The sequence below is a fragment of the Tachyglossus aculeatus genome, chromosome 23 (assembly GCF_015852505.1).
Source record: "Tachyglossus aculeatus isolate mTacAcu1 chromosome 23, mTacAcu1.pri, whole genome shotgun sequence".
NCBI lineage: Eukaryota > Metazoa > Chordata > Mammalia > Monotremata > Tachyglossidae > Tachyglossus > Tachyglossus aculeatus.
Window position 1 is genome coordinate 42,296,862 of NC_052088.1, and position 23,888 is coordinate 42,320,749.

Here is a 23,888-nt window from a genome sequence, read left to right on the forward strand (position 1 = left end):
ATCATTCATTCAATCGTATTTATTGAGCGCTTACTGTGTGCAGAGCACTGGACTAAGCGCTCGGGAAGTCCAAGTTGGCAACATCTAGAGACGGTCCCTACCCAACAGCGGGCTCACGGTCTAGAAGGGGGAGACAGACAACAAAACCAAACATATTAACAAAATAAAATAAATAGAATAAATATGTACAAAGACTTTACAATGAAAGAGGCTGTCGATTTTATTGTCCAGTTCCCTAATGTGGCAGTCACTTTGTTTTGCTGAGTTTCCCACTCATCGATAATAATAACAATAGTAATAATGATGACGTTATTTGTTAAGCGCTTACTATGTGCTGAGCACCGTTCTGAGCGCTGGGATGGATACAAGATGATCAGGTTGTCCCACGTGGGGCTCCCAGTCTTCATCCCCATTTTACAGATGGGGGAAACTGAGGCCCAGAGAAGTGAAGTGACTTGCCCAGAGTCACATGGCTGACAGGTGGCAGAGCCGGGGTTAGAACCCACAACCTCCGACTCCTGAGCCTGGGCTCTTAGAACAGTGCTTCACACATAGTAAGCGCTTAACAAATACCATCATTGTTATTACTATCTGTAAAATGGGGATTAATAATAATAGTGGCATTTGTTAAGCACTTACTATGTGCAAAGCACTGTTCTAATAATAATAATAATAATAATAGCATTTGTTAAGCGCCTACTATGTGCAAAGCACTGTTCTAAGCGCTGGGGGGATACAAGGGGATCAAGTTGTCCCACGGGGGGCTCACAGTCTTCATCCCCCTTTTGCAGATGAGGTAACTGAGGCTCAGAGAAGTGAAGTGACTTGCCCAAGGTCACCCAGCAGACGTGGCGGAGCGAGATTCGAACCCATGACCTCTGACTCCAAAGCCCGGGCTCTTTCCACTGAGCCACGCTGCTTCACTGTGAGGCCCCATGTGGGACAACCTGATTAGCTTGTATCTACCCCAGCGCTTAGAACAGTGCTTGGCACATAGTAAGCGCTTATAAATGCCATTATTATTATTATTATTATTATTTCCACTAAACCATGCTGGATATGAGCCCGCTGTCGGGTAGGGACCATCTCTAGATGTTGCCGACTTGTTCTTCCCAAGTGCTTAGTACAGTGCTCTGCACACAGTAAGCGCTCAATAAATACGACTGAATGAATGAATGTACCTGTATATACCTACATACGTGTTTGTACATATTTATTACTCTATTTTATTTTGTTAATATGTTTTGTTTTGTTGTCCGTCTCCCCCCTCTAGCCTGTGAGCCCGCTGTCGGGTAGGGACCGTCTCTCGATGTCGCCCACTTGGACTTCCCAAGCGCTTAGTACAGTGCTCTGCACACAGTAAGCGCTCAATAAATACGACTGAATGAATGAATGTACCTGTATATACCTGCATACATGTTTGTACATATTTATTACTCTATTTTGTTAATGTTTTGTTTTGTTGTCTGTCTCCCCCCTCTAGCCTGTGAGCCCGCTGTCGGGTAGGGACCGTCTCTCGATGTCGCCCACTTGGGCTTCCCAAGCGCTTAGTCCAGTGCTCTGCACACAGTAAGCGCTCAATAAATACGACTGAATGAATGTACCTGTACATACCTGCGTACATGTTTGTACATATTTATTACTCTATTTTATTTGGTTAATGTTTTGTTTTGTTGTCTGTCTCCCCCCGTCTAGACTGTGAGCCCGCTGTCGGGTAGGGACCGTCTCTAGATGTCACCGACTTAGACTTCCCAAGCGCTTAGTACAGTGCTCTGCACACAGTAAGCGCTCAATAAATACGATTGAATGAATGAATGACCTCTGACTCCCAAGCCTGGGCTCTTTCCACTGAGCCACGCTGTCTGTGTCCTAGATTTTTAGACTGTGAGCCCACTGTTGGGTAGGGACTGTCTCTATATGTTGCCAACTTGTACTTCCCAAGCGCTTAGTACACTGCTCTGCACCCAGCAAGCACTCAATAAATAGGATCGAACGAGTGAATACAGTTGAACGAATGAACCGAACCCCTTCCCCAGCAGCGCGGCTCCGGGATGACCCCTTTCGGGACCGGGGGAGCGGATTTCGACCCACGCTCGCGCGGGAAGCGCTCAGTAAATACGACTGAAGTGAACGAGCGAACGAACCGAGCGCTTCCTGTGTGCTGAGCGCTCAATCCGAACGAGTCCTGGGAGCGTCGGTTGATTTTCTCTTCTCTTTCTCGGGGGGGTCTTGAAGGGTGCCGAGACGGTGAGGGGACTGTTAGAGGTGGCCAAACAGTCGGTCCCGGCCAGCTCCTGGAAGCGGACGCCGGTGGTTTTGAAAGCGACGGCGGGACTCCGACTCCTCCCCGACCACAAGGCCCAGGCCCTGCTCTTGGAGGTAACTTATTGGCCGTCCTCTTGGCCCCTCGCGGCTCTCCTCTTCCCCTCTGCAGAGGCTTTCCTCTCTGAAAAAAATAGCGTGGGTTAAGCGCCTCCTGTTCGTTCGTCCATTGTCGTATTTATTGAGCGGTTACGCTCGCTTAGTACGGTGCTCTGCACACGGTAAGCGCTCAATAAATCGGTTGATTGAAGGACAAGTTGGCAACGTATTCATTCAGTCATTCAATCCGACGTATTGAGCGCTTACCGTGTGCCGAGCACTGGACTGAGCGCTTGGGAAGGACGAGTTGGCAACGTACAGAGACGGTCCCTACCCGACGGCGGGCTCACAGTCCAGTCGTTCATTGAATCGTATTTATTGAGCGCTTATTGTGTGCAGAGCACTGGACTAAGCGCTTGGGAAGTCCAAGTTGGCAGCATAGACGGTCCCTACCCAACAGCAGGCTCACAGTCCATTCATTCATTCATTCGTATTTATCGAGTGCTTACTATGTGCCGAGCACTGGACTGAGCACTTGGGAAGGACAGGTGGGCAACATATTCATTCAGTCATTCAATCGTATTTATTGAGCGCTTACTGTGTGCAGAGCACTGGACTAAACGCTTGGGAAGTGCAAGTTGGTAACATTCATTCATTCATTCAATCGTATTTATTGAGCGCTTACTGTGTGCAGAGTACTGTACTAAGCACTTGGGAAGGACAAGTTGGCAACATATTCATTCAGTCATTCAGTCGTATTTATTGAGCGCTTACTGTGTGCAGAGCACTGGACTAAGCGCTTGGGAAGTACAAGTCGGCAACATATTCATTCAGTCATTCAATCATATTTATTGAGCGCTTACTGTGTGCCGAGCACTGGACTAAGCGCTTGGGAAGGACAAGTCGGCAACATATTCATTCAGTCATTCAATCATATTTATTGAGCGCTTACTGTGTGCCGAGCACTGGACTAAGCGCTTGGGAAGGACAAGTCGGCAACATATTCATTCAGTCATTCAATCGTATTTATTGAGCGCTTACTGTGTGCAGAGTACTGTTCTAAGCACTTGGGAAGGACAAGTTGGCAACATCATTCATTCATTCATTCAGTCATATTTATTGAGCGCTTACTGTGTGCAGAGCACTGGATAAGCGCTTGGGAAGGACAAGTTGGCAATATATTAATTCAGTCATTCAATCGTATTTATTGAGCACTTCCTGTGTGCAGAGCACTGGATTAAGCGCTTGGGAAGGACAAGTTGGCAACATATTCATTCAGTCATTCATTCAGTCGTATTTATTGAGCGCTTACTGTATGCCAAGCACTGTACTAAGCGCTTGGGAAGTCCAAGTTGGCAACATATAGAGATGGGCCCTACCCAACAGTGGGCTCACAGTCTAGAAATGTGCCCGGGCACTGTTCTGAGCGCTGTGGGAGGTATATATGTATGTACGTATTTATTACAAGAAATAATAATTATATGATAGTATAAATATCATAAATAGTATTACATTATTTATTAGAGAAACAGCGTGGCTCAGTGGAAAGATCCCGGGCTTTGGAGTCAGAGGTCATGGGTTTGAATCCCGGTGCTGCCAATTCTTTTTTTTTTTTTTTTTTTTTGATAGCATTTGTTATGTGCAAAGCACTGTTCTAAGCGCTGGGGGGATACGTGCAGCCACTTGTCAGCTGGGCGACTTTGGGCAAGTCACTCCACTTCTCTGGGCCTCAGTGACCTCATCTGGAAAATGGGGGTTAAGATTGTGAGCCCCCCGTGGGACACCCTGATCCCCTTGTAACCTCCCCAGCGCTTAGAACAGTGCTTGGCACATAGTAAGTGCTTAAGAAATACCAAAATTATGGAGAAGCAGCGTGGCTCAGTGGAAAGAGCCCGGGCTTTGGAGTCAGAGGTCATGGGTTCAAATCCCAGCTCCGCCATTTGTCACCTGGGTGACTTTGGGCAAGTCACTTCACTTCTCTGGGCCTCAGTTCCCTCATCTGTACAATGGGGATGAAGACTGTGAGCCCCCCGGGGGACAACCTGATCACCTTGTATCCTCCCCAGCGCTTAGAACAGTGCTTTGCACATAGCAAGTGCTTAATAAATGCCATTATTATTATTACTCCATTTATTTATTTTATTTGTAAATATTTATTCTACTTATTTTTTGTTAATATGTTTGGTTTTGTTCCCTGTCTCCCCCTTCTAGACTGTGAGCCCGCTGTCGGGTAGGGACCATCTCTAGACGTTGCCAACTTGGACTTCCCAAGGGCTTAGAACAGTGCTCTGCACATAGTAAGCGCTTAATAAATGCCATCATTAATATTATTATTATTACTCCATTTATTAATTTTATTTGTACATATTTATTCTACTTATTTTTTGTTAATATGTTTTGTTTCGTTGTCTGTCTCCCCCTTCTAGACTGTGAGCCCACTGTCGGGTAGGGACCGTCTCTAGATGTTGCCAACTTGGACTTCCCAAGCGCTTAGAACAGTGCTTTGCACGTAGTAAGCGCTTAATAAATGCCATTATTATTATTACTCCATTCATTTATTTTATTTGTACATATTTTTTCTACTTATTTTTTGTTAATATGTTTTGTTTTGTTCTGTCTCTCCTTTCTAGACTGTGAACCCGCTGTCGGGTAGGGACCGTCTCTAGATGTTGCCAACTTGGACTTCCCAAGCGCTTAGAACAGTGCTTTGCACGTAGTAAGCGCTTAATAAATGCCATTATTATTATTACTCCATTCATTTATTTTATTTGTACATATTTTTTCTACTTATTTTTTGTTAATATGTTTTGTTCTGTCTCTCCCTTCTAGACTGTGAACCCGCTGTCGGGTAGGGACCGTCTCTAGATGTTGCCAACTTGGACTTCCCAAGCGCTTAGAACAGTGCTTTGCACGTAGTAAGCGCTTAATAAATGCCATTATTATTATTACTCCATTCATTTATTTTATTTGTACATATTTTTTCTACTTATTTTTTGTTAATATGTTTTGTTCTGTCTCTCCCTTCTAGACTGTGAACCCGCTGTCGGGTAGGGACCGTCTCTAGATGTTGCCAACTTGGACTTCCCAAGCGCTTAGTCCAGTGCTCCGCACACAGTAAGCGCTCAATAAGTACGATTGATTGATTGATTGATTGATTCTAGGTCCGAGAGATCTTTGAGCAGTCACCCTTCCTGGTCCCGGAGGACAGCGTGAGCATCATGGACGGCTCCTCCGAAGGTAGACGCCACCGGCCGCGAAGGGGAGGCGGCACATGGCGGGGTCAGAAGGGGACGGAGATGGGGATGTATTAGCCCCCTCTCTTCACTCCCTCCCTCAGCCCCACAACACTTGGGTAGTAAAAAATAATAATGACAGTTCTTGGGAAGCGCTTACTACGTAGCCGTCCTTGATTTCTGTTGACGTCCCTCTGGACGGGAAGCTCACGGCAGGGAGGGGACGTGTCCGTCGCGCTCCGTATCGTGATCAGGAAGCGCTCAGTAAATCTGTTTTTCGTCGGCATTCGTTCAGCGCCATCCAATTGTACTTCCCAAGCGCTTAGTACAGTGCTCTGCACACAGTAAGCGCTTAGTAGGTGCGATTGAATGAACGTGCCAAGCACTGTTCTAAGCGCCGGTGATCGGGTTGTCCCACGGGGGGCTCACGGTCTTCATCCCCATTTTACAGGTGAGGGAACTGAGGCACAGAAGACTTTAGTGACTCGCCCAAGGTCACACCGCTGACGAGTGGCGGGATTAGAACCCACAGCCTCTGACTTGCAAGCCCGGGCTCCTTCCACTGAGCCACGTTGCTTCTCGAAATGCCATGGAGTGATTAGTAGCGTGCCTCGGCGCTTAGTACAGTGCCTTGCTCCTAGTAAGCGCTTAACGGAGACACTAATTATTATCATCGATTGAGGAAGGAGTACAGAGAGCGCTCAATAAATGCCATGGATTGATTAGTAGAGTGCCTCAGCGCTTATTACAGTGCCTGGCACCTAGTAAGCGCTTAACGGAGACACTAATTATTATCATCGATTGAGGAAGGAGTACAGAAAGCACTCAGTAAATGCCATGGACTGATTAGTAGGTTGCCTCAGCGCTTAGTACAGTGCCTGGCACCTAGTCAGCACTTAACGGAGACTCTAATTATTATCATCGATTGAGGAAGGAATACAAAGAGTGATCAATAAATGCCCTGGATTGATTAGTAGAGTGCCTCAGTGCTTAGTACAGTGCCTGGAACCTAGTAAGCGCTTAACGGAGACCCTAGTTATTATTATCGATTGAGGAAGGAGTACAGAAAGCGCTCAGTAAATGCCATGGAGTGATTAGTAGCATGCCTAAGCGCTTAGTACAGTGCCTGGCACCCTAGTAAGTGCTTAATGGAGATGCTAATTATTATCAATTGAGGAAGGAGTACAGAGAGCGCTCAGTAAATGCCATGGAGTGATTAGTAGAGTGCCACAGCGCTTAGTACAGTGCCTGGCACCTAGTCAGCACTTAACGGAGACTCTAATTATTATCATCGATTGAGGAAGGAATACAAAGAGTGATCAATAAATGCCCTGGATTGATTAGTAGAGTGCCTCAGCGCTTAGTACATTGCCTGGCACCTAGTAAACGCTTAACGGAGACCCTAGTTGTTATTATCGATTGAGGAAGGAGTACAAAGAGCGCTCAGTAAATGCCATGGAGTGATTAGTAGCGTGCCTCAGCGCTTAGTACAGTGCCTGGCACCCTATTAAGTGCTTAACGGAGACGCCAATTATTGAGTGAGGAAGGAGTACAAAGAGCACTCAGTAAATGCCATGGAGTGATTAGTAGCGTGTCTCAGCGCTTAGTACAGTGCCTGGCACCTAGTAAGCGCTTAACGGAGACCCTAGTTATTATTATCGATTGAGGAAGGAGCCCAGAAAGGACTCAGTAAATGCCATGAAGTGATTAGTAGCGTGCCTCAGCGCTTAGTACAGTGCCTGGCACCTAGTAAGCGCTTAACGGAGACCCTAGTTGTTATTATCGATTGAGGAATCTTGTCGGCCGGGTGACCTTGGACAGGTCACTTCTCCGGGCCTCAGCTTCCTCCTGTGGAAAATGGGGATCGAGGCCCGGGCCTGCCCTGATTAGCCCGTGTCCACCCCAGCGCTTAGTACAGAGCCTGGCGCCTAGTAAGCGTTACACAAAGACCCTCAAAAAGGATTCGAACCCGTGACCTCCGACTCCAAAGCCCGGGCTCTTTCCGGGGTTGGGCAGCTAGTGGGAGTTGGGATTCGAAAAGGCAGGAATCGTGGGTCGGGGAAAACCAGGCGGCGACTGAAATCCCCTTTCCCTGTTTTTCAGGAATTCTGGCCTGGATCACCGTGAATTTTCTGACAGGTAATAGATTTCCCGGATGGATTGCCTCTCGCTTTCGGGAGGGTTGATGCCGGGGGCAGGTCTTTCCCCGGCTTTCCCCCGTTCATTCCGTCATCTTCATGGGGTGCTAAACTGCGCGCGGGGCGCTGTACTAAGCGCCGGGAAAGGACAGTTCAGCAACGGAGACAATAATAATAATAATAATGATAATGATGGCATTTGTTAAGCGCTTACTATGTGCAAAGCCTTCCGTTCAGTCATTCAATCATATTTATTGAGCGCTGACTGTGTGCAGAGCACTGTACTAAGCGCTTGGGGAGTCCAACATCTAGAGACGGTCCCTACCCGACAGCGGGCTCACTGTCTGGACGGGGGACAACCTGATCACCTTCAAATCAGCGGGATTTAATAATAATAATAATGATGGCATTTATTAAGCGCTTACTATGTGCAAAGCACTGTTCTAAGCGCTGGGGAGGTTACAAGGTGACCAGGTTGTCCCACGTGGGGCTCACAGTCTTAATCCCCATTTTCCAGATGAGGTAACTGAGGCCCAGAGAAGTGAAGTGACTTGCCCAAAGTCACACAGCTGACAAGTGGCAGAGCCGGGATTTGAACCCACGACCTCTGACTCCAAAGCCAGATTTGAAGGTGGGGAGGGTGCCGTTTATCAATCAATCAGTCAGTCGTATTTATTGAGCGCTTACTGTGTGCAGAGCACTGTACTAAGCGCTTGGGGAGTCCAAGTCGGCAACATCTAGAGACGGTCCCCACCCGACAGCGGGCTCACAGGCTAGAAGGGAGACAACCTGATCACCTTCAAATCAGCTTCAAATCAGTGGGATTTGAAGGTGGGGAGGGTGCCGTTTATGAATAATAATAATAATAATAATAATATTATTATTATTATTAATGGCATTTGTTAAGCACTTACTATGTGCAAAGCATTTCATTCATTCGTTCAATCGTATTTATTGAGCACTTACTGTGTGCAGAGCACTGGACTAAGTGCTTGGGAAGTCCAAGTTGGCAACTTATAGAGACGGTCCCTACCCGACAGTGGGCTCACAGTTTATGAATAATAATAATAATAATAGTGGCATTTATTAAGCGCTTACTATGTGCAAAGCACTGTTCTAAGCGCCGGGGAGGATATAAGGTGACGAAGTTGTCCCACGTGGGGCTCACGGTCGTCACCCCCATTTTCCAGATGAGGGAACTGAGGCCCAGGGAAGCGAAGTGACTTGGCCAAAGTCACCCAGCTGACAAGTGGCGGAGCCGGGATTCGAACCCGTGACCTCGGACTCCCAAGCCCGGGCTCTTTCCACCGAGCCGCGCTGCTTCTCTAATCCCTGTCCACGACGGGCTCACGGTCTAGAAGCGGGGGAGACGGACACCAAACCCACATTGTCCGCTGACACCCACCTGGGGGTGGGGGGCAGAAGGATCTGGGTTCGAATCCCGCTTTCCCGCCGTGCGACCTCCTCTGGGCCTCAGTTCCCTCCTCTGGAAAATGGGGACGGAGACGCCGGTCCCCACCTGGGTCAGGGGTCTGCGTCCAACCTGATTTGCACGTATTAGGCGCTTAACCAGTCCCGTGACGATGATGATTATGACTCTCCCGAGCGCTTAGTACAGCGCTCCGCACCCAGGAAGCGCTCAGGAAGCACGATGGAAAGCCGGAAGAGCCCACAGATTCCCCTCTTCCGATGACGAATGGCTGGGAGGAGACGGCCGGACCGTCCGCTCGTCGCGTTGTCCTCTCCCGAGCGCTTAGCACAGCGCCCCGCACCCAGTAGGCGCTCAATAAGCACGACGGAATGAAGGGCGGAGGGCCGGGAGGAGAAAAGATGGGTGTCTACACCGCCGTCTCCCGAGCGCTCAGTAAGCGTCCATTACAGGTCAGCTGCACGGCCAGAACCGGCAGACCGTCGGGACCCTGGACTTGGGAGGCGCCTCCACCCAGATCACATTCCGGCCCCGGCTCCAGGTGAGCGTTTTGGCCGCCCCCGCCGGGATTTTCCGAGCGGGAGGGAGAACGATCCGCTCCCCGCCGGGACGGGAAAGTCGGGGGCCCGGGTTCGAATCCCGCTCCGCCCCCGGAGAAACCTGGGAGTCGGAAGGTCAGGAAAGGGGGGGGGGGCTCATCCCGGCTCGCCACGGGAATGCCGTGGGACGTCCCCGGGCCTCGGTGCCCTCGTCTGCGCTCTGAAATTTCACCCTCCGGACACAACCGGCGCTTACAACAGCGCTTTGCACGTAGTGAGCGCTTAACAAATACCATCCCCCCCCCCAAAATCCAGAAAACCCGTCTTCCCTCCCGCAAATCTTTGCTGCTTCCCCACCGAGGCCTCCGACGTCTTCACCTCTTCCGATTTTCCGAAGCCGCCGTGCCCCTTTTGAATCTATTTATTTTATCGATAAATAGATTATTGATAAATAGTCTACTTGCACATATTTACTATTCTATTTTTTTTTTATTTTTTTAATATATTTTGTCGTCCGTCTCCCCCCATTCTGTTTATTTTATTTTGTCAATGTGTTTTGTCGTCCGCCTCCCCCTTCTAAGACCGTGAGCCTGCTGTCGGGTAGAGACCGTCCCTATATGTCGGACTTCCCAAGCGCTTAGTACAGTGCTCTGCACACAGTAAGCGCCCGATAAATACGACTGATTGAATGAATGAGTGGGGATGGGGACCGCGCCCGACCCGAGGTGCCCGTCTCCGCCCCAGCGCTCAGTACAGTGCCCGGCTCCGGGTAAGCGCTTCACAAATACCCCGGAGAAGCAGCGTGGCTCAAGAGCCCGGGCTTGGAAGCCGGAGGTCCTGGGTTCAAATCCCAGCTCCGGGTGACTTTGGGCAAGTCCCTTCACTTCTCGGGGCCTCAGTTCCCTCATCTGGAAAACAGGGATTAAGACTGATCCCCTTGTATCCTCCCCAGCGCTTAGAACAGTGCTTGGCACATAGTAAGCGCTTACAAATGCCATCATCATTATTATTATTATGAGGATTCTCCGGTCCTCAGTTCCCTCATCTGTAAAATGGGGATTAAGACTGTGAGCCCCACGTGGGACAACCTGATCCCCTTGTATCCTCCCCAGTGCTTAGAACAGTGCTTGGCACATAGTAAGCGCTTAACAAATGCCATCATCATCATCATCATTATTATTATTATTATTATGAGGATTCTCAGGGCCTCAGTTCCCTCATCTGTAAAACGGGGATGAAGACTGTGAGCCCCACGTGGGACAACCTGATCCCCTTGTATCCTCCCCAGTGCTTAGAACAGTGCTTGGCACATAGTAAACGCTTAACAAATGCCATTATTATTATTATGAGGATTCTCTGGGCCTCAGTTCCCTCATCTGGAAAACGGGGATGAAGACTGTGAGCCCCCCATGGGACAACCTGACCACCTTGTATTTCCTCCCCCGCGCTTAGAACAGTGCTTGACACATAGTAAGCGCTTAACAAATGCCATCGTCAGTATCATTATTATTATTATTATTATTATTATTATTCTGAGGATTCTCTGGGCCTCTATTACTATTATTATGAGGATTCTCTGGGCCTCAGTTCCCTCATCTGGAAAACGGGGATTAAGAGCGTGAGCCCCCCGTGGGCCGGGGACCGCGTCCGACCCCACTTGCCTGGCTCCATCCCGGCGCTCAGTACGGAGCCCGGCCTGGAGTGAGCGCTCAACACACTCATTCATTCATTCACTCCGTCGTGTTTATTGAGCGCCTACGGTGGCGCAGAGCGGGCGCCGTCGCTGTGGTGATGGTTATTCCCTGAAGCGGCTCGGCCCGGCCGCGGGCGAGGGTGTCCTGGACGCCCCTGACGCTGTTTCTGCTTTTTCCTCCCGGTTTTCAGAGGACTCTGGATCAGAGCCCCAGCGGTTACCTCACGTCCTTCGAGATGTTCAACAGCTCCTACGAGCTGTACACCCACAGGTGAGACCCCCGGGGACCCCGGCCTGCCCCCCGCCGCCCTCCTCCTCCGGGCCTCAGTGCCCCCCTCCGGAAGATGGGGACAAAGACCGGCAGCCCCGCCTGCCAAGGGGAGGTTACAAGGTGAGCAGGTTGTCCCCCGGGGGGCTCCCAGTCGTCATCCCCATTTCACAGATGAGGGAACGGAGGCCCAGAGAAGTTGAATGACTGGCCCAAAGTCCCACAGCTGACAGGCGGCGGCGGTTGGATTCGAACCCGTGACCTCGGACCCCCAAGCCCGGGCTCTTTCCACTGAGCCACGCTGCCTCTCTAGAGATCAGTAAAATGACAGATGTGGATTTAAGAGGGACAGATATGGGCACAAGCACCGTGGGGCTGGCAGGGCAGAGCAATTCTATTTTGTTTTATTTTTATTTTATTTTATTTTTTATTTCATTATTTTCATTATTTTCATTATTTTTATCATTTTATTGTTTTATTTTATCTTATTATTTTATTATATTTTATTGTTATTTTTATTTTATCTTCTCATTTTATCTTATTTTATAATTTTATTTTATCTTATTATTTTATTATATTTTATTATGTTATTATTTTTATTTTATCTTATCATTTTATCTTATTTGATTATTCTATTTATTTTTATTTTGTTATTTTATTTTATCTTATTTTATCTTATTTTATTATTTTATTTTATTTATTTCATAAAAATTTTATTTTATTTTATTTTCTCTTATTTTCTTTTCTCTTTTTTATTTTATTTTATTATATTTTATTTTATTTGTTTTATTTTATTATTTTATTTTATCTTATCATTTTATTTTATTTTATTATTTAATTTTATTTTGTTTTATGTTATTTTATTTTATTTCTATGTTTTGTTTTGTTGTCCGTCTCCCCCTTCTAGCCCGTGAGCCCGCTGTCGGGTAGGGACCGTCTCTAGATGTTGCCGACTTGGACTTCCCAAGCGCTTAGTCCAGTGCTCTGCACGCAGTAAGCGCTCAGTAAATGTGGTTGAATGAATGAATGAATATGTCGCTGACTTTTACTTCCCAAGCACTTAGCACACACAGTAAGTGCTCAATAAATAAGTCACTTTGCTTCTCTGGGCCTCAGTTCCCTCATCTGCAAAATGGGGATGAAGACTGTGAGCCTCCCCAGCGCTTAGAACGGTGCTTTGCCCATAGTAAGCGCTTAATAAATGCCATCATTATTATTATCATCCCCAGAGGAGGGAAGCGGCTCGCCCAAGGTCACCCAGATCCTTTCGAACTCTTGGTTTGAGTGGCGGCCGCCGGGCATCACAGGGATTTCATTCGATCGTATTTATTGAGCGCTTACTGTGCGCAGAGCACTGTACTGAGCGCTTGGAAGGAACGATTTGGCAACAGATGGAGACGGTCCCTACTCGCAAACGGTCAAGGGGGTCACGACGGTTCCTGTCCCTTTTTGTTTCCCGGGCAGTTACTTGGGTTTCGGATTGAAAGCCGCCCGGCTCGCGATTCTGGGAGCCCTGGACGTGGAAGGTAAGTTGAGGTACGGAGGATGGGGTGGCGGGGACCCTATTGCCGGGGGTCGGCCTTCTTTCATTCATTCATTCATTCAATCGTATTTATTGAGCGCTTACTGTGTGCAGAGCACTGGACTAAGCGCTTGGGAAGTCCAAGTCGGCAACATCTAGAGACGGTCCCTACCCGACAGCGGGCTCACAGGCTAGAAAGGGGAGACAGACAACGAAACGAAACATATTAACAAAATAAAATAAGTAGAATAAATATGTACAAGTAAAATAAATAAATAAATATTCATTCATTCATTCAGTCGTATTTATTGAGCGCTTACTGTGTGCAGAGCCCTGGACTAAGCGCTTGGGAAGGACAAGTCGGCAACATCTAGAGACGGTCCCTACCCGACAGCGGGCTCACAGGCTAGAAAGGGGAGACAGACAACAAAACAAAACATATGAACTAAATGAAATAAGTAGAATAAATATGTAAAAGTAAAATAAAGAGTCATTCATTCATTCAGTTGTATTTATTGAGCGCTTACTGTGTGCAGAGCACTGGACTAAGCGCTTGGGAAGTACAGGCTGGCAACAGATAGAGACGGTCCCTACCTGACAGCGGGCTCACAGGCTAGAAGGGGGAGACAGACAACAAAACAAAACATATTAACAAAATGAAATAAGTAGAATAAATACTAACAAGTAAAATAAATAAATAAATAGATTCGTTGATTCATTCAATCGTATTTATTGAGTGCTTACTGTGTGCAGAGCACTGGACGAAGAGCTTGGGAAGTCCAAGTTGGCAACATCTAGAGATGGTTCCTACCCAACAGCGGGCTCACAGTCTAGATGGGGGAGACAGAGAACAAAACAGAACATATTAATAAAATAAAATAAGTGGAATAAATATGTACAAATAAAATAAATAGAGTAATTCAATCGTATTTATTGAGCACTTACTGTGTGCAGAGCACTGTACTAAGCGCTTGGGAAGTCCAAGTTGGCAACATCTAGAGACGGGCCCTACCCAACAGCGGGCTCACAGTCTAGAAGAGGGAGACAGTGGACAAAACAAAACATATGAACAAAATAAAATAGGTAGAATAAATATGTACAGGTAAAATAAATAAATTGAGTAATGCATTCATTCATTCATTCAATCATATTTATTGAGCACTTACTGTGTGCAGAGCATTGGACTAAGCGCTCGGGAAGTCCAAGTCAGCAGCATGTAGAGATGGTCCCTACCCGACAGCGGGCTCACAGGCTAGAAGGGGGAGACAGACAACAAAACGAAACATATTAACAAAATAAAATAAGTAGAATAAATATGTACAAGTAAAATAAATAAATACTCATTCATTCATTCAATTGTATTTATTGAGAGCTTACTGTGTGCAGAGCACTGTACTAAGCGCTTGGGAAGTCCAAGTTGGCAACATCTAGAGACGGTCCCTACCCAACAGCGGGCTCACGGTCTAGAAGGGGGAGACAGGCAATGAAACGAAACATATGAACAAAATAAAATAAGTAAAATAAATATGGACAAGTAAAATAAATAAATGGAGTAAATAAATATGTACAAATAAAATAGAGTAATAAATTCATACAAACATATATACATATATACAGGTGCTGTGGGGAGGGGAAGGAGGTAAGGCGGGGGGATGAGGAGGGGGAGAGGAAGGAGGGGGAAGGTTGTGGGTTCTAATCCTACGTCCGCCACTGGCCTGCTGTGGGACCTCGGGCAAGCCGCCGCGCCTCTCTGGGCCTCAGTTTCCCCATCTGGCCAACGGTCCCTCGTAGGACGGGAACCGCGTCCGACCCGATCCCCCTGCGGGCGCCTCTCAAATCCCCCGCTTATCGCTATATAAGTTAGACCGTGAGCTCCACTTCTGTGGAACCGTTGCAAGCGCTCAGTACAGCGCCCCACCCCAATAAGGCGCTCAGTCCATCCACGGGAGGGTGACGGGAGGCCCCCGGCCCTCGGAATTGCCTCCCAAGTAGCCAAGACTGGGATGATTGGGGATTTTTTTATCCCCCCAGGGGCGTCCGGCCGGACTTTCCGGAGCCCGTGCCTCCCGCGGCGGCTGGAGGCCGAGTGGCACTTTGCGGGCGTCAGTTACCAATACGGGGGCAGCCCGGAAGGTAAGCGGAGGATTCGCACCCGGAACTGGGCGGCCCGCTCACACCTGCCCGACGGGCCTTTCCCAGCGGCGCTTAGGACAGTGTCCCGCGCGCGGGAAGCGCTCGATAAACACGGTTAAACGAATGAACGGCCGCCCCCGGAATCCCCCCCGGGGAAGGCCCGGGAATAAATAATAAAATCCTTAGGATTGTGGGGTTTAAGCGCTTACTATGTGCTGGGCACTGTATTAAGCGCTGGGGTTCCCACAAGCTCATGGGGTTTTTTGGTGGTGGTTTTGGTTTTTTTTTTTTTTACAGTATTTGTTCATTGTCGCATTTATCGAACGCTTACTGTGTGCAGAGCACTGTACTAAGCGCTTGGGAGAGCGCTGTATTAAATGCTTTATTAAGCGCTGGGGTTCCTACAAGCTCATGGGGTTTTTTGGTGGTGTTTTTTTTTTTTTTACAGTATTTGTTCATTCAGTCGTATTTATCTAATGCTTATTGTGTGCGGAGCACTGTACTGAGCGCTTGGGAGAGGGCACTGCGACCAGAAACAGCCCAGGTGGTTTTATTTTTTTTACAGTATTTATTCATTCAGTCGTATTTATCAAACGCTTATTGTGTGCAGAGCACTGTACTAAGCGCTTGGGAGAGGGCACTGCGACCAGAAACTGCCCAGGTTTTTGTTTTTTTTTTTAACAGTATTTGTTCATTCAGTCGTATTTATTGAACGCTTACTGTGTGCAGAGCACTGTACTAAGCACTTGGGAGAGGGCACTGCAACCAGAAACAGCCCAGGTAGCTTTTTTTTTTTAACAGTATTTGTTCATTCAGTCGCATTCATCGAACGCTTACTGTGTGCAGAGCACTGTACTAAGCGCTTGGGAGAGGGCACTGCCACCAGAAGCAGCCCACGCTTAGAACGAGCAGTGCGTACTAATAATGATAATAATAATGGTGGCAGTTATAAAGCGCTTACTACGTGCTGGGGTTCCTACAAGCTCGTTGGGGGTTTTTTCGTGGTGGTTTTATTTTTTTACAGTATTTATTCATTCAGTCGTATTTATTGAACGCTTACTGTGTGCGGAGCACTGTACTAAACGCTTGGGAAAGGGCATTGTGACCAGAAACAGCCCAGGTGGTTTTTGTTTTTACAGTATTTGTTCATTCAGTCGTATTTATCGAACGCTTACTGTGTGCGGAGCACTGTACTAAACACTTGGGAGAGGGCACTGTGACCAGAAACAGCCCAGGTGGTTTTATTTTTTTACAGTATTTATTCATTCAGTCGTATTTATCAAACGCTTATTGTGTGCGGAGCACTGTACTAAGCGCTTGGGAGAGGGCACTGCGACCAGAAACAGCCCAGGTTTTTTTTTTTTTTTTTTACAGTATTCATTCAGTCGTATTTAATGAACGCTTACTGTGTGCGGAGCACTGTACTAAACGCTTGGGAAAGGGCATTGTGACCAGAAACAGCCCAGGTGGTTTTTGATTTTACAGTATTTGTTCATTCAGTCGTATTTATTGAACGCTTACTGTGTGCGGAGCACTGTACTGAGCGCTTGGGAGAGGGCACTGCGACCAGGAACAGCCCAGGTGGTTTTTTTTAACAGTATTTGTTCATTCAGTCGTATTTATCGAACGCTTACTGTGTGCGGAGCACTGTACTGAGCGCTTGGGAGAGGGCACTGCAACCAGAAGCAGCCCACGCTTAGAACGAGCAGTGCGTACTAATAATGATAATAGTAATGGTGGCAGTTATAAAGCGCTTACTACGTGCTGGGGTTCCTACAAGCTCATTGGGGTTTTTTGGTGGTGGTTTTATTTTACAGTATTTATTCATTCAGTCGTATTTATCGAATGCTTACTGTGTGCGGAGCACTGTACTGAGCGCTCGGGAGAGGGCACTGCGACCAGAAGCAGCCCACACTTATAACAAGCAGTGCGTACTAATAATGATAATAATAGTGGTGGCATTTATAAAGCACTTACTACATGCTGGGGTTCCTACAAGCTCATTGGGGTTTTTTGGTGGTGGTTTTACTTTTTTGCAGTATTTATTCATTCAGTCGTATTTATCGAACGCTTACTGTGTGCCGAGCACTGTACTAAGCGCTTGGGAGAGGGGACTGTACTAAACGCTTGGGAGAGGGCACTGCGACCAGAAACAGCCCAGGTGGTATTTTTTTTTTTTTTTGGGTATTTGTTCATTCAGTCGTGTTTATCGAACGCTTACTGTGTGCGGAGCACTGTACTAAGCGCTTGGGAGAGGGCACTGTACTAAACGTTTGGGAAAGGGCATTGTGACCAGAAACAGCCCAGGTGGTTTTTGTTTTTACAGTATTTGTTCATTCAGTCGTATTTATCGAACGCTGACTGTGTGCGGAGCACTGTACTAAGCGCTTGGGAGAGGGCATTGCCACCAGAAACAGCCCAGGTGTTGGGTTTTTTTTACAGTATTTGTTCATTCAGTTGTATTTATCGAACGCTTACTGTGTGCGGAGCACTGTACTGAGCGCTTGGGAGAGGGCACTGCCACCAGAAGCAGCCCACGCTTAGAACGAGCAGTGCGTACTAATAATGATAATAATAATGGTGGCATTTATAAAGCGCTTACTACATGCTGTTCTAAGCGCTGGGGAGGTTACAAGGTGATCAGGTTGTCCCACTGCGGGGGGCCCTCACAGTCTTCATCCCCATTTTCCGGATGAGGGAACTGAGGCCCAGAGAAGTGAAGTGACTTGCCCAAAGCCACCCAGCTGACAAGAGGCGGGGCTGGGATTTGAACCCGTGACCTCGGGCTCTGAAGCCCGGGCTCTTTCCACTGAGCCCTGCTGCTTCTCATTCATTCATTCAGTCAATCGTATTTATTGAGCGCTTACTGTGTGCAGAGCACTGCACTAAGCGCTTGGGAAGTACAAGTTGGCAACATATCATCATCAATCGTCTTTATTGAGCACTTACTGTGTGCACAGCACTGTACTAAGCGCTTGGGAAGCACAGGTTGGCAACATAGAGAGACGCTCCCACCGTGTGCCAGCTCATGGTGGGCAGGGAACGTGTCCGTTGATCGTTCGACCGTCAATCAATCAATCAATCGTATTTATTGAGCGCTTACAGTGTGCAGAGCACTGTACTAAGCGCTTGGGAAGCACAAGTTGGCAACATAGAGAGACGGTCCCTACCCCACAGTGGGCGACAAGACTCGAATCCCAAGCCCGGGCTCTTTCCGCCGAGCCCCGCCCCTAGCCGTCCAGTTCATTCAGTCCTACTTATGGAGCGCTCCCTCAGGCAGCGGGGCTCGGCGGAAAGAGCCCCGGCTTGGGAGTCCGAGGTCGCGGGTTCGAATCTCCGCTCCGCCGCTTGCCAGCTGGGTGGCTTTGGGCCAGTCCCTTCACTTCTCTGGGCCTCAGTTCCCTCATCTGGAAAATGGGGATGAAGACTGGGAGCCCCCGTGGGACCACCTCATCACCTTATATCGGCGCTCAGAGCAGTGCTCGGCACATAGTAAGCGCTCAACAAATGCCATCGTTGGTACTGCCGTGTGCGGGGCAGTGGACTGAGCGCCCGAGTCCGGTGGGGATGGAGACCGTGGGTCCTGAGGGCCCCCCCCCCGGGGCGGGGGTGTCTCTTCGGGCCGGCAGGGGAGCCTGGGTTCGAGTCCTGCTACGCCGAGGTGGCGCGGGTGGTCCGGGGGAGGCTACACCAGCCCGCCGAGATCCGCCGCGGCTCCTTCTACGCCTTCTCCTACTACTACGATCGCGCCGTGGACGCGCAGCTCATCGGTGAGTCCGCCGGGCCCGGGGCGGGGGCGGGGACCGGCCTCTCCCAAGCGCTCAGTACAGTGCCGCGGCTGGGACGGCGCCTGTGAGTTTGCTCAGTACAGTGCTCCGCACCCGGTAGACGCCATCGACCGATGGACCACGGGTGGGAATGCATCCGTCCCGTGGCCCCGCAGCAGGGGAATCGCGGGTCCTTCCTTCATTCAGTCGTACTTATTGAGCGCTTACTGTGTGCGGAGCACTGTACTGAGCGCTTGGGAGGTACAGGTTGGCGACATAGAGAGACGGTCCCTACCCGACTCACAGTCTAGAAGACTGGTCGTCAAGAAGCCGGCGACGTGCCAAGAAGGGTCGTGGGCTCTAGAAGCAGCGGGGCTCGGTGGAAAGAGCCCGGGCTTTGGAGTCAGAGGTCGTGGGTTCGAATCCCGCTTCCCCACATGTCTGCTGGGTGACCTTGGGCAAGTCACTTCACTTCTCTGAGCCTCAGTTCCCTCATCTGTAAAATGGGGATTCAAACCGAGAGCCCCCCCAATGGGCCAACCTGATCACCTTGTATCCTCCCCAGTGCTTAGAACAGTGCTTTGCACATAGTAAGTGCTTAATAAATGCCATTATTATTATTATTATTATTCTCTGAGCCTCAGTGACCTCATCTGTAAAATGGGGATTAAGACTGTGAGCCCCCCGTGCGACAAACTGATCACCTTGTATCCTCCCCAGCGCTTACAACAGTGCTCTGCACATAGTAAGCGCTTAATAATTGCCATTATTATTATTATTATTCTCTGAGCCTCAGTGACCTCATCTGTAAAATGGGGATTAAGACTGAGAGCCCCCCGTGGGACAACTTGATCACCTTGTATCCTCCCCAGCGCTTAGAATGGTGCTTTGCAGTCAGTCGTCCTTATTGAGCACCTGCTGTGTGCAGAGCACTGGGTTAAGCGCTTGGAAAGTCCAGTTCATTCATTCAGTCGTATTTATGTGCTTAGCACAGTGTCTGGCACATAGTAAGCGCTTAACAAATACCACTCTTATCATTATTACTCATTCAGTCAGTCAGTCAGTCGTCCGTATTGAGCACCTACTGTGTGCAGAGCAGTGGATTAAGCGCTTGGAAAGTCCAGTTCATTCATTGTCGTATTTATGTGCTTAGCACAGTGTCTGGCGCATAGTAAGCGCTTAACAAATATCACTGTTATCATTATTATTCATTCATTCAATTGTCCTTATTGAGCACCTACTGTGTGCAGAGCACTGGATTAAGCGCTTGGAAAGTCCAATTCATTCATTCAGCCGTATTTATGTGCTTAGCGCTTAGTAAATGCCATTATTTTTATTATTATTCTCTGAGCCTCAGTTACCTCATCCGTAAAATGGGGATTAATCAATCATATTTATTGAGCACTTACTGTGTGCAGAGCACTGTACTAAGCGCTTGGGAAGTACAAGTTGGCAAGTAAGACTGAGAGCCCCCCCGTGGGACAACCTGATCACCCTGTGTCCTCCCCAGTGCCTAGAACAGTGCTTGGCACATAGTAAGCGCTTAACAAATGCCGTCTTTTTTTGTTCTATTCCCCGCCCTGGGTCTGCCGTGGGACCTTGGACCGGTCACTTCCCTTCCCTGGGCCTCAGTGACCTCACCCGGAAAACGGGGAAGGAGACGGCGAGCCCCACGGGGGACGGAGAGTGGGTCCGGTCATCATCAATCGTATTTATTGAGCGCTTACTGTGTGCAGAGCACTGTACTAAGCGCTTAGCACTGTACTAAGCGCTCCACCCCACCACTTAGAACGGGGCCCGGGACGTAGTAAGCGCTCAACAAATGCCATGGCTATGCAACTTGGACTTCCCAAGCGCTTAGCACAGTGCTCTGCACACAGGAAGCGCTCAATAAATACGATTGAATGAGTGAATGATTAGAGTGCTGTCTTGCACACAGGAAGCGCTCAATAAATATGATTGAATGAATGATTAGAGTGCTGTCTTGCGCACAGGAAGCGCTCAATAAATACGATTGATTGAATGAATGAATGAATAAATGAATGATTAGAGTGCCGTCTTGCACACAGGAAGCGCTCAATAAATACGACTGAATGAATAAATGAATGATTAGAGTGCTGTCTTGCACACAGGAAGCGCTCAATAAATACGACTGAATGAATGAATGATTAGAGTGCTGTCTCCGGAGCGCTCAGAACAGAGGACCTGACGGACGGAAAGTTTGGGGCGCGGAGGCCTGCGAGGCCCCGCTAAACCATGCGCTCGGTGGGCGAGGCCGGGATCCCGTGGCATAAGTGAAGATGTATTTACGTTTGGACCTATTTATTAATTACTCTATTTATTTTATTTGTACATATTTATTCTATTTATTTCATTTGTACATATTCTATTTATTTTATTTGTACATGTTTATTCTATTTATTTCATTTGTGCATGTTTATTCTATTTATTTTATTTGTGCATACTTATTCTATTCATTTTATTTGTGCATATTTACTCTATTTCATTTGTGCATATTTATTCTATTCATTTTATTTGTGCATATTTATTCTATTCATTTTATTTGTGCATATTTATTCTATTCATTTTATTTGTGCATATTTATTCTATTCATTTCATTTGTGCATATTTATTCTATTCATTTCATTTGTGCATATTTATTCTATTCATTTTATTTGTGCATATTTATTATTTATTTTATTTGTGCATATTCTATTTATTTCATTTGTGCATATTTATTCTATTTATTTCATTTGTACATGTTTATTCTATTTATTTCATTTGTGTGTGTTTATTCTATTAATTTTATTTGTGCGTGTTTATTCTGTTCATTTTATTTGTGCATACTTATTCTGTTCATTTCATTTGTGCATATTTATTCTATTTATTTCATTTGTACATATTTATTCTATTTATTTCATTTGTACATATTCTATTCATTTCATTTGTACATGTTTATTCTATGTATTTGTGCATGTTTATTCTATTTATTTTATTTGTGTGTGTTTATTCTATTCATTTCATTTGTGCATACTTATTCTATTTATTTCATTTGTACATATTTATTCTATTTATTTCATTTGTACATATTCTATTTATTTCATTTGTACATGTTTATTCTATTTATTTTACTTGTGCATGTTTACTCCATTGATTTTATTTGTGCATGTCTATTCCATTGATTTTATTTGTGCATGTTTATTCCATTGATTTTATTTGTGCATACTTATTCATTTTATTTGTGCATATCTATTCTATTCATTTTATTTGTGCATATTTATTCTATTCATTTTATTTGTGCATATTCTATTTTATTTGTGCATATTCTATTTATTTGTACATATTCTGTTTACTTTATTTGTACGTATTTATTCTGTTTGTACGTATTCTATTTACTTTATTTGTACGTATTTATTCTATTTATTTGTACATATTTATTCTGTTTATTTGTACGTATTTATTCTATTTACTTTGTACGTATTTATTCTATTTATTTTATTTGTACGTATTCATTCTATTTATGTAATTTCTACGTATTCTATCTATTTTGTTAATATCATCATCATCATCAATCGTATTTATTGAGCGCTTACTGTGTGCAGAGCACTGGACTAAGCGCTTGGGAAGTCCAAGTCGACAGCATCTAGAGACGGTCCCTACCCAGCAGCGGGCTCACAGTCTAGAAGGGGGAGACGGAGAATAAAACCAAACGTACTAACAAAATAAAATAAATAGGATAGATATGGACAAGTAAAATAGAGTAATAAATATGCACAAGCATATATCCATATATCCAGGTGCTGTGGGGAAGGGAAGGAGGGAAGATGGGGGGGATGGAGAGGGGGACGAGAGGGAGGAGGGGGCTCAGTCTGGGAAGGCCTCCTGGAGGAGGTGAGCTCTCAGCAGGGCCTTGAAGGGAGGAAGAGAGCCAGCTTGGCGGGTGGGCAGAGGGATTGGGGGCATTCCGGGCCCGGGGGTCGACGGCGGGACGGGCGAGAACGATGCCCGGTGAGGAGATGAGCGGCGGAGGAGCGGAGGGTGCGGGCCGGGCTGGAGAAGGAGAGAAGGGAGGGGAGGGAGGAGGGGGCGAGGGGATGGACGGACAGCCTGGAAGCCCAGGGGGAGGAGTTTCGGCCTGATGCGCTTGTCAATGTTAATAATATACCTGTATATATATGCATATATGTTTGTATGCATTTATTACTCTATTTTATTTGTACATATTTCTTCTATTTATTTTATTTTGTTCTTATGTTTTGTCGTCCGTCTCCCCCTTCTAGCCTGTGAGCCCGCTGTCGGGTAGGGACCGTCTCTCGATGTTGCCCACTTGGACTTCCCCAGCGCTTAGTCCAGTGCTCTGCACACAGTAAGCGCTCAATAGATACAATCGATTGATTTTATTTGTATATAGTGTGTTTTATTTGTATATATTTATTCTATTGTATTTGTACATGTTTATTCTATTTATTTTATTTGTACATATTTATTCTATTTATTTGTACATATTCTATTTATTTTATTTGTGCATATTTATTCTATTTATTTTATTTGTACATATTCTATTTATTTTATTTGTGTATCTTTATTCTATTTACTTTATTTGTACACGTTTATTCTATTTATTTTATTTGTACATATTTATTCTATTTATTTGTACATATTTATTCTATTTATTTTATTTGTGCATATTTATTCTATTTATTTTATTTGTACATATTCTATTTATTTTATTTGTATATCTTTATTCTATTTACTTTATTTGTACACGTTTATTCTATTTATTTTATTTGTACATATTTATTCTA

The 23,888-nt window shown here is 46.5% G+C and overlaps 1 protein-coding gene across 1 annotated transcript in view; it reads left to right on the forward strand.

Moving 5' to 3' along the window:
* The window catches only part of LOC119944753 (ectonucleoside triphosphate diphosphohydrolase 5-like), a 42,222-nt gene that overhangs the window by 14,370 nt on the left and 3,964 nt on the right, over positions 1–23,888 (forward strand). Inside the window, 8 exon segments of the mRNA XM_038765886.1 lie at positions 2,236–2,379; positions 5,523–5,598; positions 7,698–7,733; positions 9,614–9,702; positions 11,585–11,664; positions 13,126–13,187; positions 15,215–15,316; positions 18,946–19,086. Of these exon segments, the coding sequence (XP_038621814.1) occupies positions 2,236–2,379; positions 5,523–5,598; positions 7,698–7,733; positions 9,614–9,702; positions 11,585–11,664; positions 13,126–13,187; positions 15,215–15,316; positions 18,946–19,086 (730 nt within the window).